Source organism: Anguilla rostrata, chromosome 8, assembly GCF_018555375.3.
Source record: "Anguilla rostrata isolate EN2019 chromosome 8, ASM1855537v3, whole genome shotgun sequence".
Lineage (NCBI taxonomy): Eukaryota > Metazoa > Chordata > Actinopteri > Anguilliformes > Anguillidae > Anguilla > Anguilla rostrata.
This window is the reverse complement of record NC_057940.1, coordinates 53,727,425-53,746,793: the sequence shown is the minus strand read 5'-3', so window position 1 is coordinate 53,746,793 and position 19,369 is coordinate 53,727,425. Positions and strand designations below refer to the sequence as shown.

The 19,369-nt window shown below is 38.6% G+C and overlaps 2 protein-coding genes across 4 annotated transcripts in view; one reads left to right on the top strand and one right to left on the bottom strand.

Annotated features, from left to right (window-relative positions):
- The window catches only part of LOC135262068 (uncharacterized), a 46,515-nt gene that overhangs the window by 17,163 nt on the left and 9,983 nt on the right, over window positions 1-19,369 (top strand). The gene's annotated exons all lie outside the window — the stretch shown is intronic.
- On the bottom strand, window positions 430-14,859 carry LOC135262067 (uncharacterized). Of its 3 annotated transcripts, none has more exons than XM_064348880.1 (3): window positions 14,650-14,859; window positions 14,113-14,238; window positions 430-3,037 (listed from the first exon to the last, which is right to left on the bottom strand). In XM_064348880.1, exons 2-3 carry the CDS (start codon window positions 14,130-14,132, stop codon window positions 1,519-1,521), a joined length of 1,539 nt encoding a protein of 512 aa, XP_064204950.1. In that variant the 5' UTR covers window positions 14,133-14,238; window positions 14,650-14,859; the 3' UTR covers window positions 430-1,518. The 3 variants fall into 3 exon arrangements, 2 of the variants coding, with proteins under 2 accessions (XP_064204950.1, XP_064204948.1); XM_064348878.1 differs by lacking the exons at window positions 14,113-14,238; window positions 14,650-14,859 and adding exons at window positions 3,169-3,297; window positions 3,752-3,886; XR_010332094.1 differs by lacking the exon at window positions 430-3,037 and adding an exon at window positions 12,620-13,646.

Sequence of the window (19,369 nt, the reverse complement as noted above, 5' to 3'; positions counted from 1 at the left end):
GTAAATTACATTACATTACAGGCATTTAGCAGACGCTCTTATCCAGAGCGACTTACACAACTTTTTACATAGCACTTTACATTGTATCCATTTATACAGCTGGATATATACTGAAGCAATTCAGGTTAAGTACCTTGCTCAAGGGTACAACGGCAGTGTCCTTACCCGGGAATCGAACCTGCGACCTTACGGTTACAAGCGCTGTTCCTTACCCACTGTGCCACACTCCGTCCTACATTCCAAGTAAATGTTTACAATTGCCACTGTCTTTCCTTAGTTACAAATAGACATAACACAGAATACCTATTGTTCTTCAGAGATCATCCCATAATCACATACATTTAAATATATTCTTGATCAGTACAATCTTTAATAAGGAGAAATGTAAAAACATTAAAATAATGAAGAAAACCCATACTTCCACAAAGGGTAATGTGCGCACTCTAGTGGTCGCTTGGGGGCATCATGAAAATAAGATCAATAATGTCCCTGCAACAATGCATGCATTTTTTTCAGAAAAGAAAAAAAAAAAAAAAATTGATCCTACGGGAGAAATCACACTGGAACATGGCATGAATTTGTTATTTAAAATGGCAGTATTATTTCCCTTAATTACAAATGTATTTACAATGTGTAAAATGTGCAAAACATGGATTACACTGAAATGTTTCTGTGATGAAATAGCATTGACCTGAATAAATCTTAATCATTTAAATAATTTGACAGCTAATATATTAATATTCATGTCAAATACAGAAACAAAAACAAGAATATTTCAATTATGGCCATGTGTTCCTCTGGCTACAAAGCAATGTAATTACAGTTTTGACATTTATTTTTCATGAAGGATTTCTGTTGTTTCCAGTTCCAGTTGTAAATAAAACTGGATCAAAACTGGATTTCAAACAAAGTTAACAAAGTTATGTTTACCTACGATGAAGGCTGACAGTATAAGAGACTGGAAACCGGAAAGTACTACCCGAGCAGTTATTCATCCCGATTACAGTTCCTGCAGGATTGTTACTCAATATTATTTGTCCTGCTTTATTTAAGTGGGGTACAGGGCTTTATATATTATACAAATCTAAAACTACACCACATATGAAATACAATGTCTATTCAAGGATATTTGGTTAAATGATAAAACATACCAGTTAGGAAATAAAGTTAGTAAATAAAGAAAACCAGTAGAGAATTTCACCCGTCAAGCACACAGTTATGTTTTTCCCGTCATACAGTTGCTTTCTGGCTTTAATTGTCATTACTTCTCGGAACACCTCAACTCTTGTTCTGTTGAGCCTGGGAGTGTCTTTTCAGTAGTTTCCATGGAGACGACAGGTTCCACCACTAGAGGTAGAGATAAGTAATCCTGACTGAATACACCTTTGATGGTTTATTTTGATAACTGTTTGTAGTAGCATCAGAGGATTTCCTTGGTAAATACACTCAGGTGTTCAGGTTTGTGCATAACATAATTTTAACCATACAACATGTACAAGAAAGCATTCAAGCACACGGCTACACATGTCTTCCCCACATCTGTTTGTCTCTTCTTGCAGTGTTTTCCAGAATCTTCTGCAACATTTCCACTTTCTCTGTGTCATTGTACTCCTTCAGCATTTCAATCAGCCTGAGAATGTTTTGAGTAGAAGCTGCATCGAACTTCAGAGCAAGGTCTCTGTGCTGGAGAATGCACTGAAAACAACTTTCTATGAGATTTGTTTTCTGAGCCTCTGCATGCTTCAACTCCTTTTCACACTTGGACATCTCTTTCTCCGCTGCAGATATTTTGCCTTCAGCTTCTTTTTTCAGGTCCTCACGAGTTCCAGTTCTTTCTTCATTTTGTTCCACAAATATTTCTTCATTGGTTTTGTGGACTTTGTAGCTGCATTTTTTGGGACAGGCTGAACAGTTGCTGCCTCTGATGGACCAAGAACGGGGGCATAATGCCACACACTCAGAGCAGAAAATTATGCTTTTGTCAATTTTGACCTTCTTTTTGACAACTTCATTGTATTTATGCTCAAAGTTATTTTTCTCCAAGTCTTGCCTGTGCTCTTCCAGAGTTTTCTGAACATCCTCAAGTGCCTTGTGCTTCTCCTCCACATCCCTGATCTGACTCTCCAATTTCGAGAAAAAATCTTCCAAGCACTGACGTTGCTTCAAGACATTTTTAATCTCCCCCAAGCTTTGCGGTTCCATTTTATCCAAAGTTTCGAAAAACTCTCTGAAGCTCTCTGTTCCATTATCCCAGGCTGTTTTATATATTTCTTCATATTTCTTAGCAAACTTCTGAAGAGGAGAGTTGTTGAAGAGGAAGTGAACAGGTTCATTGTTTTCATTTTTGAGGACAGGTACACCAGACTCAAGAAGTGCCTCAAGAGCTGTAGCTGGCGTCCAGTCAGAAAAGGTGACGAGAGCCATGACGTTTTTCTCCATGTTCTTCCCAAAGATGGACAGGATGGCATGAAAGATGTACTTCTGGTCTGGACTGAGGCGATACAGAGATGCCTTCACCACAAGGCATACTGCATCTATTTGATGATCATCGCTTAAAGACTTCAAGAATGTGCACAGATTCTCAGAAATTATTTTATCTTTCTCAAGCCCACCTGTGTTTCCATATCCTGGTGTATCAATGACTGTGAGGGAAAAGGGAACAGACAGTTCCTCCAGCCCATAAATCTCATAGGCAGTAATTGCACTGGTGTGAGATTCACTTTGGAGTCTTTTGCCTTTCTCTGGAATGATTTCAAACCTAATCTTGTCTTCCCACTTTACCCCCAGCATGTAGTTGACCATCATATTGATGAGTGCAGACTTCCCTGTTCCTGTTTCTCCCACCATCATGATTGTCCTGTTCCTTTTGTTGGGGTCCTTTCTTCCAAACGTGTATCTCCAGGCCGTTCCATCTTCATTCAGTGCTGTCTCGACTGTGTTCAGCAGGTATGTTCTTATGAGTTCTGTTGCAATCTGTTTGCTGTTCTTAATTACATCTGACCACTTAGATGCAGCTCCGTCTCTTGTCATAGTGTAACTAAAAAATTAAGATATTTTAGACAAGTTATGTTGTTATTATTAAGGTATTTGGTTATTCACAGTAATTACAACTTCTGTACATTTGTTTAGACACAGTATCATTTTAGAGTTAAAAAAAGGTATGTTTACCTTGTGTGAGATTGTGCCATTGTTGAGTTCTCAAGTACCAGTTCTCTTGTAAGTACAGAAAGTGAACAATCACAGCATGTTTCCCAACCAGTAAACACGCTTGCATGTGCAGAGAAACCTTCTCTGTACCTGAAAAAAAGATCTATAAATACTCATTTATTTTGACAGGACAGGGGTAAAACGCCACCAATACACACTGAAAGCAGAATAAGCTTCTTATGCTTATGTACAAGTCTCTCACACAGGAAATACAGTCACCATCTCCTTCTCTGATGGATGTAAACAAGGCAAGAAGGCAAAGAACTTTGAAGTGATTTGATGTACAAATGGAGTCTCTTGGAAACCTATGTACTAAATGTGGGTTCATTCCTTAAGAAATCAACTATCTCAAAAACCACCAGGCTGTAAATGTATGCAAAACAGAAATTCACAACTGAGTATAAATGAGGTTGTTTTAAAGCTAACTTCACTTCACAAAGCATCCAGTCAGTGACGTAGATAGACATGAAGTTTAATTACAAATTAGGACCCAACAGCATAAAACTCCAGAATGAAGAGAAATCATCTAAAGCCATGTTCTCACCTGTGTTTGTCAGTCCTAAAAGGCGTGTCTTCCTGTGCCTCTTAGCTTTTATAGTGTAAGCAGGGAGGGATTTGTTTCCACCCTGGTGTAAAGAAATGTCTTCTAATTGGCCATAATCACGTATGCCGGTGTTTTTTTTAAAACAACTGCAAAAGGTTTTAAAACATAAAGTAATAGCACTGCCATTACCTCACACCTATTGAACAAGAGCCATGAGGGGGCTAACTATATTCCGTCCAAAACACTTCCACTTATTTTGAGTCACAGCCAGAAGATAAACAACATGAACACACAAAAAGAGTAAAATAAAAGCAGAAGTCACCAGAGAATCTGAAAATCCCCAGCAGTGCAAAGGCAGCATAGAGACAGTGTGACAGGGCACGGGAAGGGAGGCTGACGTCGCATGATGGTACGATGGAACACAAACCACAATACCAGCTTGTAAAGGACCAAACAAGATTAATTTCTGTTTTTAGACTGTGAGTTGTCAGAATGAGAACAAGGTAAAAATGGGAAAAACCCTTAATTAAATCCTCGCTCTGTTTTTGAGCCCTCCTTTAACTGACCAGCTTAGCTGTTCCCCAGAGTTAATCAATCCAAGAGCATGACCAAAGAAACTGGCTAGGTTAATCAATTTGCTGATGCAGGAATTTCTTAACAAAAATGATGGTTTTGAAGATAAAGATAACAAACGACAGAGTCAGGAGCTCCTTTTTTAATTTAATAATACGACCGGTCGGGAAGAGGTAAAAGTACAGGTATTCAAGAATTTAAAATCCAATACATGAGTTTATATAGTTTTCAGAGACAAAGAGCTGTTGTTTCAGCCTATGAGACTGATTTAATCACCATGTGCAAAGTTTCCATTACTAGCCAATCATCATTTAGGATCAGGGAGTCCATACCAAGACTGACCATGCAGGCCTAGAGGTCCTTTAATCCTCTAAAGTGCTTTTATTTATACACAGCTGCAGTCTGTCTCCTCTAGCTTACATTGCAACAAGATCATGGCATGGGGTGAAACAGCGTACACTATACAGCTTTAAAAGTACACTTTTAGAAGTACGTTTATCAAGTTACCATAAGATCTATATGATATTTTATACATTTGCTTATGTAACTGCTTATATAACATTTTCTGTAAATCAACTTTTTAATCTAAACCCATCACTGACAAAATTATTCCATTGTGTGAAGTAATTCAGTGTGTTTGAGGTGAATTCTTAAAAATGCTGCTGGGTTACATGCAGCTATACCTTACAAAAATGTACAATTCTAAAAGTCTGACAGCATTTGGGTATTACGTGTACGTAAACAAAGTAAAAGTTAATTGTGCTTAATCTAAAAACCAGCTATAAGACTTTTTAAAATTTCAAATAGTTATATGCTTTTTCCTTAAAGATACAGATTAAAGAAGCCAGCGTCAGTAAAGAAATAAAATACAATTAAATAGACAAATATGCCCATAGCCTCTCCCTTCAGTTTTTTGTTTTAGCCGAGCACTAAGATGTGATTTTACTGATCAATGTCTAGATTGAAGAGCGTGATAAATAAATCAGTTGAATCAAGTGTTGTAGAAACCTACACCCAGACTGGCACCTTTCTGATAAGATTGGACACCCCTGATGCAGAACATGTATTCCAAACAGAGATGCCCACGTAAGTCCTGCATGATACCGTATCAGCCTGCTGTTGTTTGTTATTTTGGCAATAATTTTATATCAGATTAGCTGTGTTTCTTAGTAAAAGGCCATGAGGGTGCATGGAATTGTGTAACTGAAACCTGTGGGTCTTTATTGGCAGACGTGACCTCAGGAACTGGTACCAACCGGTCGCTGAAAAAACTGGTTTTAATCTGAAGATCTGTATCTGTGTTGTCGATGTTACTTTCAGTTTCATTGTGTATCACTGCCATCCCCAATACTGGTGGGCATTCCAGTTTCTTTCAGGAACACGAGTCTCCTTTAGTTCCTTATAAGGGAAGGGGAGGCTATTTTATTTAATTAAAAAGAACACATTAATTAGCAGTGTGGGACAATTGCTTATGAATTTGTTGCAAATGTTATATAGTGGATCAAACAGGTTGTAAAAAAAAAAAAAAAAACCTTTTTCATGTCACTTGTTACATGTTGCCCCATCCCAGCACTTCTTGGTAATTTGTATTAGTCCTAATATTGTAGCTTATTCTTCTGCCTAGTTTGTTTTGTAGAGGTTAGGTCAGTATAGTGTTCACTGTGTGAACTGTGTTCTTGGCTAGAACTAGCTGTATAAAATAAGTATTGTACCTTACTGAACCTGTGTTTAGCAGTTGTCTATGACCATGAAATGCACTTTTTGTACGTCGCTTTGGATAAAAGCATCTGCCAAATGAATGTAATGTAATGTAATGTAAAATAGCTAACCAAAATCGTGATTTTACATTTCAGCTTAATGCTCCATAGTCGGTGGCTGTCCTAATTTTATGGCTCATAATTCACAGATTCTACTGAATGACGTACTGTGCGTAACTGCAGCGAGATTTTCGATATGCCTCAGCTATATTTGTATTTGTGTCGGGTAACTGCGTTGTACTGGTTTTCTAAATCATACACTGACCACCTCTTTCATTCATGGTTTATTTACATCAGGTAGGGGAACAAAGAGGGTGGTCTTGAAGAACTCAGTCCATGATCACAAGAAATGGTGGTGAAGCCATTCGACTGAAGGAGACCAGTGATACAATTGAGAGACAAGTGAGAGCTTGAGATGGGTGAGTGCGGGCAAGGGATGTGATAAACCCGCAGGGGGCTGGCGAGAAATCTTACTCTGTGTGCGGGTGGAACAGGCGGCTGAAAAGGCTGGACATCAGACGTCATCAATAGCCACCAGAACCTCCTCAAAAATGTTGGCTTTGGCCAAGTTGTAACATTGATCTTCATACCCCAGTTTTTTACAAAAAAAAAATGTATTTTTGTATCTCTCACAACTGAGCAGAGGAAGATGTAAATGTTTTTTTTTATGAATGTGATTCAGAATACTGTAAACAGTTTTATGAGGAAGGTGAAAAACATCTGGACAACGTAACTCTCTTCCTTGGATAAGTGGGGATGTTTGGTGTCTTATGAAACAAAGGGACCATGCATTGAAACATTTTTTTAAGTCTAGATTAGAATATGACAGGCATATATTTACCAGTTTAAGAAACAAAGTAACAAGTAAGAGCCAAAGCAAATTTCTACATCAACATAATAAACAGAGCAAAAGTGAAATATGTGAAATTGGTAATGTGAAATTGAATTGATTTGGCAGAATCTTAAAAAATTAACAGGAAAGAGTAATAAATCTATACAAAATATCAAACTTTACGTGAATGGAAATTACACTCAAAATCACAGTATGATAGCAGAAGCTTTTAACAATTATTTTGTGGATTTAATTAACATTCTTACAAAGACCCTTAGCTCAGAGATGCAGTATTCTGTACCAGAAACAATTGATTGCATCATACCCATGCTTACTCTTAAAGAGGTATCTGCATCAAAAGTTGATACGATTATCAACTCACTGAAGAGTTCTAGGGCCTAAGATATGGAATAGACTCATTGTTTCTAAAAACTCATAAAGACTTGCTTATAGGCCCCTTAACCAAGGTTATCAATTTATCTATTTCACAGGGAGTTTTTCCCACCATGTGGAAGTATGCAGTCATTATACCTACTTACAAATCAGGGGAATACACAGATGTTAACAACTATAGACCCATAAGCATCCTCCCTGTCATGTCTAAAGTTGCTGAGAAATGGGTAGCAAAACAACTAATTTCACATCTTAATAACAGTTCTGTCTCTCTTCATCCATTACAATTTGGTTTTAGGAAGCATTATTCCACTGAAACTGCCAATTCTTTCTTTTTGGAAAGTGTGAAATCCAGGATGGACAGTAGAGGTGTGGTCGGTGCTATATTCCTTGATTTGAGAAAAGCAATTAAAAATCGGATTACTTAAACTATGAAGTTGGAGTCCCACAAGGGCCAATTCTAGGTCCATTGTTATTCAGTTTATATGTTAATGACCTTCCAGATGTCTGTCCTCCTGGTATAAATAGTCAAATGTATGCTGATGACACATGTTGTTTATGTGCATGCAAAAGATAAACACCAGCTGCACATAGGCTCTCAGCTGCTATGTTACACATTTCAAACTGGCTGATCAAATCGTGCTTACATCTTAAAGTTAAAAAAAACTGTTTGCATGTTTTTTTTTTACAAAAAGGATGGATTTGGTAACTGAACCCGAAGTATTTGTCCAAGGGCAGAAACCTGAGGTAGTACATGAGTTTAAATGTCTGGGCTCATAATTGATTCACAACTTAATTTTAAAAAACATAAAAAGAAAATTGTGAACACAGCGAAATTTAACCTGGCCAATTTTAGATTTATTAGAGACAATCTTACGACAGAGGCTGCAAAATTGTTTTTGAATGCCATGATTCTCCCTCATATCACTTACTGTCAAACTAGTTGGACAAAGACATGTAAGACAACTCTCAAACCAATTGAGACAGTATACGAACAAGCTCTGAAGGTCCTAGACAAAAGGTCAAACCGACATCATCACTGTGACATCTTAGCCAAGTATGACCTCCTAAATTGGGAAAATCTGGTCAAATTGGCAGACGGAGATTTAGTTTTTAAAATCCTTAATGGTCTCGCTCTGCCTGTGCTGACAGAGTTTGTGAAAAGAACTACAAGTAGGTCCACTAGGCCATCCACAAGAGGGGATTGCATAATACCATCAAGGAAAAGTGCTTTTAGCCAATCAGCCTTTTCTTTTAAAGCATCACATATTTGGAACACCCTGCATGCAGACTTGAGAGACCTGACAAACATTGGCACATTTACCCAAAATGTAAAAATTTGGTTATTGGGTAATCAACAATGTCAACATGATATCTAAATATGCTGTCAGTATTTAAAATTTTGTTTCGTGTATATTGTGTATATGTATGTGTGGATATGTATGTATATGTGTATGTGTATGTATATGTATGTATGTATATGTACATGATGACATGCAAATACTCCACAATATTACACAACACACATGCAGTTTAGTAGTGACTTAGCCATAATACACCATAATACATATACATATATATATACACATATACATATATATATATATATATATATATATATATATATATACGTATATATATATATATATATATGTATATATATATATATGTATATATATATATGTATATGTGTATATATATGTATATGTATTATGGTGTATTATGGCTAAGTCACTACTAAACTGCATGTGTGTTGTGTAATATTGTGGAGTATTTGCATGTCATCATGTGATGCATCGTTTTGTGCTTTTTTATGCTCTAATACCTTCTGTATGTGCTTGTTTTATGCTGTATATGCTTGCCTTATGTGCTCCATTGTTCCTTTGCATGTGTCTGCTTCTGTGTCGCTCATGCCTGCTTACAAGCTCTGTGTGTCTGTTTTTATGTGCTTTTAATGTTGTGCTATGGCTTCTAGTCTGGTCTACTTGTTATTAATGTGTTAACATCAGCCTGCCTAGGGACAACAGATGGAAATTACTGATCGAGCTAAATCTGGCACATTTACATCACATAATAGTGATGTTGATCACTGTGTATTGTCCCTGTCAAATAAATAAATAAATAAATAGAATAAAATAAAAAAGTCCAAGGTCTGTGGAGCTCTCGGGTGGCCTGTCAGGTGAGACGAGTGAGACCACTGAAGAACCTTGCAGCGCACGGCACCGGGGGGCAAACAAGAGGTTAGTTGGACTCCCTCCAGGGTCAGACTCTCTGTGCTGAGCCTCCCAACACCCCATAAGCAAAAAAAAAAAAATGAAAAAAAAAACTTTTTATCTATAGATCGCCTTTTATTAAAACAGGAAATGTCCTGACAGGTTGTTCTAGAACCTTTCCTTACTGGCCAAGTTTGAGGAGTTGCATTTTATATTACCCAGCATCCTCTGTCACATATGTTTGTTGGCATCTCTAGGAACGTAAAGACATACACTTGTAAACGTTTACACAATATACAGTCATCAGCATTTCATACCTAAATTTATACAGTAAGATAAACCAGGTTCCTGTAAACCATGTGCCATTATACCTGCTTTGAATCTTGTGAGTTGAGTTCCCAGTATTTTCCTGGGGCTTTTATTTGTTGTTACTGTCCAGACATGCATGGACAGCTTTATTTCCCCCAAGAAATGTTTCGACAAACATAATCATCATCATATAAGCATCATTATATCTCACACAAGTGTAACAAAATACACAATATGTAGCATTTCATAACCAAGTATCACTGTATGATGTCCCGGTGCCTGAACGACTACCGCCCGGTCACACTCACCTCGGTGGTGATGAAGTGGGTGGTCAGGGTGGGTAAGCACACCTCAAACCCCCTCACCCTCAGCACTGGAGCCCCCCAGGGGTGTGTGTTGAGGAATAAAATAAATTTACATTGACTTCATTTATTTCCAAAATTCGATGGACAGCTTATACATTAATATTCATGATTAATACACAATTCTGGATTTATGAAGGATTTTTGTTGTTTCCCGTTTCAGTTGTAAATAAAAATATTATTTATAAGGATGCCCCAAACCCCCCCCCCCCCCCCAACCTTGATCAGGCTATTCTATTTTGATACCTTTTCCCAGCACCCACTACAGGCTGCAACGGCTGTTTAATACACCAGTCCCTCTCTGTTTCTGATGATGAACTTTTCAGAAGGAATGATAAAATTACATGCAGCTTAATCAGACAGATGCCACTGCATGTCACGAAAGAGGATTACTGAATTAGCTGGATTACTGAGCTGAGTAAAACCCGGAACAGCTCTTTTTTCTTCAGTCCATGTTCCAGATTTAGGAGTGTCCTGATTTTACTCTCTGTTATCCAGCTAACTCAGTAATCCTGCTTCATTATACAGGGCTCAGTGCTGTGCTGATCAGTTCAATCAACAATTTATTATATTTGAGGAAGCAGGAATATTTAAGGCACTGGTCAGTATGGCATGACCATCAAGGCAGGAGGTAATGAAACAATGGCTTCAGGATAAAGAGCACATTGTCAAATAAAGCAAACGCACACAAATCTTATCTGAATATTTTATTTCATGCATAGATCTTCACAAACTAATAGGTTTCACAGAATGCAAAACATTACACCACAGTGCACTTAGTAGTTGCAGCAGGTGGTGAAGATCAGTACTTCTTGTTGGAGCCCTGATCTAACTGGAACATTGGTCAGAATGAGAGGAATGTTACATCTGCAGTGAAGATAGGAAGAGCTTCATAAAGAATGAAATCAGCAAACTTTTACCAAAGGAGGGTGACCAAGATGGAACCCAAAACCTTTGCTTCTACTTCTACATTTCACATTCAGATTCAGTCTAATACTCCTCTTCAGCAGGCGTCTTTCACATTGCCATGTGAGTTGTTTTCAGTTTGGACCTACCAGTTCCAGAACAGGAAATACTTGGAAAAATAAAGTAAATGATTGGTTATATTCACTATATTCATTGAACAAATAATAGCATTTCTCACAAACAAAAGCAGAATATATATATATATTTTCCCTCCTCGCACCAAAGCAGTTTAAGTTTAAAGGCTTTTTAAATCTATACACAGATCCTCCAAGGGGTCTGGGCCTACTCACTTCTTAATTACTCATCAGGACCTGTGGAAATACTAATCTACAAAGCACCCCACAGTACATTAAAAGACCATTAAACAAACCATTTTAGATCATAAAATCAACAGGAAGACTGTTTTACAATTTTTTCTGAAAAAATGCCATTGGTCTTGGACTACCAAGATTTTTTAGAATGTGTGCTCAGTTACTGAGGTCTCCGTGGAATTCTATATGATAAAACACTTAGGAAATGAAGATCCACCTCAAAAGAAATCAAATACAAAACAATAAAACCATTTATCAAATACAAAACAATAAAACCATTTTACCAGTCAAGCATACAGTCATATTTCCCCCCTTGTCATAGAGTTGCTTTCTGGCTTAAATTGCGTATACTTTTCTCAACACCTCATCTGTTGTTAGGTTGAGCCTGGGAGTGTCTCTTCAGTAGTTTCTATGGTGACACCAGCTTCCACCACTAGAGGTAGAGATAAAGAAAGTTACAATCCTGACTGAATACACCTTTGGTGGTTTATTTTGGTAGCTGTTGCCCATGTGTCTGTTTCATAGTATGGGGCAACAGGGGAATTTCTTGGTTAATAAATATTCAGGCTAGCTCTAACATAATTTTGACCATACAATGTGTACACGAAATGCAGAAGAGCTTGTAACACGTCTTCCCCACATCTGTTTGTCTGTTCATGCAGTATTTTCTAGAATCTTCTGCAGCATTTCTGCCTTCTCTGCCTCGTTGTTCTTCTTCAGCACTTCTATCAGCCTGAGAGTACTCTGACGAGTAGAATCAGAATCGAACTTCAGAGCAAGGTCTCTAAGCTGGAGAATGCTCTGGACACACCTTTTAATGAGGGTGGTTTTCTCAGCTTTTGCATTCCTCAACTCTTGCTCACATGTGGACATCACTTCCTCTCCTGTGGCTATCATCCCTTCAGAAGTTTTTTTCAGGTCCTCATAAGTTCCTGTTTTTTCTTCGTATTCTGGCGCATATATTGTGTATCCTTTTTCATGGACAGTATAGCTGCATTTTCTGGGACAGACCGTACATTTCTCTTTCTTCATTACATGACACCAGCTTAGGTCAGATACCCATGTACATGGATGATGGCAGTTTACCTTACAATTGGTGCAGCACAGTGTCGTTTCCTGAACTGGGACCTTCTTCATGACTACAGTTCTGTATTTGTACTGAAAGTTGTTATTTTTTCTTATGTCCTCTTTGTGCTCTTCCAGAGTTTTCTTAACTTCCTCAAGTGTCTTGAGCTTCATCTCCACCACCTTGATCTGACTCTCACAGCTCTGGATACAAGTTTCCAGTCTTGTACGTTCCTTCAAGACATTTTCAGTCATCCTCAAGCTTTGAGTTTCCATTCGATCCAAAGTCTGGAAGAACTCCCTCATGCTCTCAATTCCGTTATCCCAGCTCGTTTTATATGCGTTTTCAAATTTCTTCTCATATTTCCTTAGAGAAAGGTTGTTGAACAGGATGTGAACAGGTTCATTGTTTTCATTTTTGGGAAAAGGGAAACCAGACTCAGTAATTGCCTCAAGAGCTTCTGAAGGAAACAACCAGTCTGAGAAGGTGATGAGAGCCATGACGTTTTTCTCCATGTTCTTCCCGAAGAGGGACAGGATGGCATCAAAGATGTACTTCTTGCGGTCACTGAGGCGATTTTCAGATGCCTTCACCACAAGGCAAACTGCATCTAGTTGTTGAATGCCGCTTGTGGAATTAAATAACTTGTACAGATTCTGAGAAATACTTTGATCTTTCTCAAGCCCACCTGTGTCTCCATATCCTGGTGTATCAATGACTGTGAGGGAAAAAGGAACAGACAGTTCCTCCAACCCATAAATCTTATAGACAGTAATCGCAATGGTCTGAGATTTAGTCTGGCATCTTTTGCCGTCATCTGGAATGATTTGAAACCTGATCTCGTCTTCCCACTCTACACCTAGCATGTAGTTGACCACCATATTAATGATCGAAGACTTCCCTGTTCCTGTTTCTCCAACGATCAGGATTGTCCTGTTCCTTTTTTGGGAGTCCTTTTTTCCATATGTGTATATTCTAACCGTTCCTTCATTATTCAGATCTTCCTGGACTGTGTTCAGCAGGTATATTCTTATGGGTTCTGTTGCAATCTGTTTGCTGTTCTTAATTACATCTGACCATTTAGATGTAGCTTCTCCTCTTGTTGTAGAGCAACTAAAAGATTAAGAGAAATGAAACAACATATGTGTTTTCATTTATTCATAGTCATTACCACGCACACGCATACACACACACACACACACACACACACACACACATTTTTCAGAACACTGAGACAAATACAGTATCATCTTGAAACTGAAGAAAAAATAACAGAATACAATAAATAAATAGTTCAGAGTGAATAATTGAAACACTACTTTGCCATAGATTTTTGCCAACACAGACACCCTCAAACAAATGATTCAGACCAGAGACAAAAATCAGTGCAACAAATCTGCCATCTGCACTAGAGGCATCACTAGGGGGGTGCGCACCATCAGAGTGGGGTGACACCGAAATGACTGGCAATAAATTATTTGCGCAGTGTTTTGTGTAGCAACGATTTGAAACAGAAAATTTCTCTGATGCAGTTGCTGCATGCAAACTGTATATGTTGTCTACAGTTAGATATCTTTACCTTGTGTGAGATTGTGCCATTGCTGAGTTCTCATGTACCAGTCCTCTTGTAAGCACAGAAAGAAAATAAATGTGGAATGTTTCCCAACCAGGAAACACACATGTACGAAAGGGACCTTCTCTGTTCCTGAAAAAGAGATATAGAAATATACATGTATTTTGACAGGACAGGGATAAAAACCCAACTGATATAGACTGAAAGCATTAGAAACTTCCTCTGCTTATGTGCTAATCCAGTCACCACCTTGTCATTTCTTTGCAAGGCAAGAAGGCACTGAAGTGTTCTGATGTACAAAAATAGTCTCTTGGAAACGTGTCCCAAACGTGGGTTCGGAAACTCAAATACCACCAAGCTTCTAATGTATGCAAAATAGAAATTCACAACTGAGTATAAATAAACCTGTCTTGAAGTTAAATTCACTGACATTACGAAGCACCCAATCAATGACATAGATAGATATGAGGTATAATTACAAATGAGGATCCAAAAGCATAAAACTCCAGAAAGAAGAGAAGTCATACAAAGCCATGTTCTCACCTGTGTTTGTCAGTCCTAAGAGGCGTGTCTTCCTGAGCTTCTTGACTTTTATAGTGTAAGCAGGGTGGGATGTTTTTCCACCCTGGTGTAATTGGCCATAATCACGCATGCTGGTGTTTTTTTTTTAACCAACTGCAAACGATTTTAAAGCATAAAGTAATAGCACTGGCACTCTTTCACACCTATTGAACAAAAGCCATAAGGCGCTGACTTTTTTCTGTCCAAAACACTTTCACTTTTATTTTGAGTCACAGTCAGAAGAAAAACAACATGAACACACAAAAAGAAAAATCCTAGCTATGGTTTTGAGCTCTTCTTAAACTGACCAGCTTAGGTGGTCCCCAGAGTCAATCAATCCAAGAGCATGACCAAAGAAACAGGCCAACTTAATTGATATGCTGACAAAATTATTCCATTGTGGCAAAGCGCACTGAAATAATTCAGTGAATTTGAACTGAAAAATGTGACTGGGTTGAGTGTGTTTGAGGTGGATTTCTAAAAATTCAGCTGGGTTACATGCAGAGGTACGGAGACTGTATGTACAGTTCTGAAAGTCTGAAATCATCTGGGTAGTATGTGTGCTTAAGCATCAAAACTAAAAGTAAATTGTGCTAAAAAACAGCAATATATATATATATATATATTAAATCAAATATTCATATCCCTTTTCCTTAAAGATACAGCTTAAACTTCAAGAAGCCAGAATCAGTAAAGAAAGAAAAAACAAAATACAATAAAATAAATAAATCTTTTGGAGAAACCTTCCAGAACCAAAACAAACAAAAAATGTTGCATTAACTCAATAGATTCAAGGGGAGCTATTCATTTTGGTGTGTAGATATTTTTATCCTAATTGGAGCTGTACCACAATGATACTTATACCTTAATGAGAGAGCTCTTTAAATCACCAACCTTACCTGTTATACCGTTTGCTCATTCTGCCATTCTGCTGCTGTATTCTTCCTGCTGCTGCTGCTAATGTGCTATCCCTGCTGCTGCTAATGTGCTATCCCTTCTGCTGCTGCTAATGTGCTATCCCTTCTGCTGCTGCTAATGTGCTATCCCTTCTGCTGCTGCTAATGTGCTATCCCTGCTGCTGCTGCTAATATGCTATCCCTTCTGCTGCTGCTGCTAATGTGCTATCCCTTCTGCTGCTGCTAATATGCTATCCCTTCTGCTGCTGCTGCTAATGTGCTATCCCTTCTGCTGCTGCTGCTAATGTGCTATCCCTTCTGCTGCTGCTAATGTGCTATCCCTTCTGCTGCTGCTAATGTGCTATCCCTTCTGCTGCTGCTAATGTGCTATCCCTTCTGCTGCTGCTAATGTGCTATCCCTTCTGCTGCTAATGTGCTATCCCTGCTGCTGCTGCTAATGTGCTATCCCTGCTGCTGCTGCTAATGTGCTATCCCTTCTGCTGCTGCTAATGTGCTATCCCTTCTGCTGCTGCTAATGTACTATCCCTTCTGCTGCTGCTAATGTGCTATCCCTTCTGCTGCTGCTAATGTGCTCTCCCTGCTTCTGTTGCTAATGTGCTATCGCTGCTGCAGCTGCTAATGTGCTATCCCTGCAGCAGCTGCTAATGTGCTATCCCTGCAGCAGCTGCTAATGTGCTATCCCTGCTGCAGCTGCTAATGTGCTATCCCTGCTGCTGAGGCTAATGTGCTGCTGTCAGCTTGGGTTGCTCTGCTTACCTCTGTATTTATGCTTTTCAGAAAGGTTTTTGTGCTTTGGGAAGGGGGGGGGGGGGGGGGGTGTCCCTTTGATTTTACAAATTATTTAATGTTAAATCAGTCAATTGCTTATTTTGAAACAGTTCTTGGCCAGTAGCGTGCTTCACTGAAAATTCTCAGAAACCCACAGGAGTGTTATACAAGTCTACCATCATGTAAAAATTTGACCAGTGCAGTCTGAGGAGTAGTTTACTCCAGTGTGTTTGTTTTGTGAGGGCGTTGTGCTGTCTAAGAAGTTAAATGATTTTAAACATTCAGCTACATGACCAGTGCAGTCTCAGGAATAGTTTACTCCAGTGTGTTGAGGATGTTTTGTTGTCCTCCTGTACCTGGAGCCTAACCTGGTCCTCAGGCCACAGTGGAGTAGATCACATGATGTCTCTCCCCTTGCGTGCGAGGCCTCTCACTTCAGTTTTTTGTTTCACCTGAGCATGAAGACAGCATGGTTCTACTCATCAAAGTCTAGATTGAAGAGCGTGATAAATAAATCAGTTGAATCAAGTGTTGTAGAGTTGGGCTAAAACAGAAACCTACAACGAGACTGGCACTTTTCTGATAAGATTGGACACCCCTGATGCAGAACATGTATTCAAAACAGAGATGCCCACGTAAGTCCTGCATGATACCGTATCAGCCTGCTGTTGTTTGTTATTTTGGCAGCAATTTTATATCAGATTAGCTGTGTTTCTAAGTAAAAGTCCATGAGGGTGAATGGAATTTTCTGAAATCTGTGGGTCATTATTGGCAGACGTGACCTCAGGAACTGGTACCAACCGGTCGCTGACAAACTGGCTTTTAATCTCATATCTGAAGATCTTTATCTGTGTTTTTGATGTTGCCTTCTGTTTCATGCAGAGTTTGATGTGTAAAATGTGAATGTGGTTAAGCCCTTACATATGCTTACAAGGGATTAAGGAAAAAAAAGATAATATAATATATAATAAAAGATATTATTATTATTATTATTTTTGGTTTTTCTTTTTTTTTAATTTCATATTGCGTATTAGTTTCTCCTCTTGGTTATTTTCTTTATTAGTTATTTTCATTAGTAGTTAGGATAGCACCTATTCTAGTGGTTGCGTGAAATAGAATTGGGAACGTGCCCTTGCGTTTTATTGGGTAAGAACCACTCGATGGAGCACAGAAGGAGATGGCGGGGTTTGCTAAAGAGATGTATGTTATGTAATCTAATTGTGTATGCTCTTTTTGTGATGTATTGTGAAATGTTACATAATCAATAAAGTTGTTTAAAAACCCTAAAACAATTGAGGAGGTTCACTGCTGCGTTCCACCCGTTTCTCCTTGCTTAATTTTGCACTTAAAGATACTGATTTTGCACTGAAACAGACAGGACCCCTGATCAACCAGCGCGATATGAAATGCGAACCCTAACCAACTGAGATCTCCCATTCCCTGGGCAATTCAATCAGCAAGTGCGTGTTGCCCGATGTAGTGACCGCCTGCAGTCGGCACTGGTGTGGCCCAGATTCAAGCTGAGGCCGTGGGGCTCATCAATGCAGTAGCGACTTAACCGAATGATTCACCTGGCAGCTGCAGTTCTATTTTAGCTTTGTCTTGAGCTTAAATTGTATAATTTCAATAACATGTTGGAAATGGACAGGTAATACGTTAATGTTAATATTTATAGTAACATGCAGCCCATGGGCCCTTGCTCAAGCAGCGATACCAATATGAGGCGTCAGTTAGCTGCAGATGTCTGGGATGTGGGAGTTGCGCTTCTGCTGGAATTATCGACCAGATAAACCTGTTGCATATTTCTCTAGAATGTTGAATACACATCAGAAGGCATATTCTCCCATAGATAAAGGAGTTTCTAACAGAATAGGGTGTCTGACTTTTTTATAGATCACAATCCTGTAGTTTTAATGGAAAAGGTTAAAAACAAAAACCAGAGGTTATTTCAATGACCACTGCAAGTACCACCTTACAACTGGGGATCCATCGCATTGCCGGTAAAAGGATTATCACTGCAGGTGATTTGAGTTTAGAGTTTGACGAGGTCACATCACAGTATAACTGTGTTGTTTGGCTCTCTCAGGAGGCCATTTAGGGTGAATGTAATTTTCTGGAAAATCAGCTCTTTTTATCTCTTTATCAGCAGATAGGCCCTCAGGTAAATAAACTATGACTTGTCTGTCGCTGACAAGCTGGCTTTTAATCTCTTATGAAAAGGTCAGTGCTTTTATTTCTATTGCCCATGTTGCTTTCAGTGTCATTGTAAGTCACGGCCATCTCCACTCCCCAGAACCCTCTGTCACATATTTTTAGTTACATCTCTTGTAATATCAAGACATACAGCTGATAGCATTATTTTTATTTAACCCCTAAAGCTGCACCAGCCCGCATTTGGGCCGGAGTGGGCTTATTTGCATTCATTCTGTTTTTTTTTACTGTGAAATTTTAACTCAGTCTGGTCACAGTGCACCCAAACATTTTCAGACCCTTTGCAGCACTATTGGTGATCATTGTTAATGATGAACTACAGTATGTGCACACGTATAACTATACAATATCCTAATTATGAACTGACTATATACAGCATTCAACTGCATACAAGGTTTCCTGCAGCAATGTATAGTCAAAGCAGCCCATCTTGACTAAACAATGGTATCACCTTGATTATCCATTTGTAACACAAATTACCAGCAATTTTCTGCTTTCTAAAAATATAACTTATAACATGAAACCACAGAACACACGTTAATATTACTAGGATATAATAACAAAAGTATTTTTGTGGCAGGAGCAGGACATTCTTGGTGCTAAATTTTAATCTGATAAGAAAATGTTTTCAATGTACAAAAATGCCAAGTTTCTCACACATACAAAGCACTGTCTGTATCTCATTAATTCAAACTGGAGGGGTGGTGTGGTTAGGCCGCCATCTGCAGGCGAAGACGGAGACCACAGATGTAGGCCATTGCAGTAATTAGTAACTCTTTATCTGTTCTGCCTGCAGTGAGACCAGG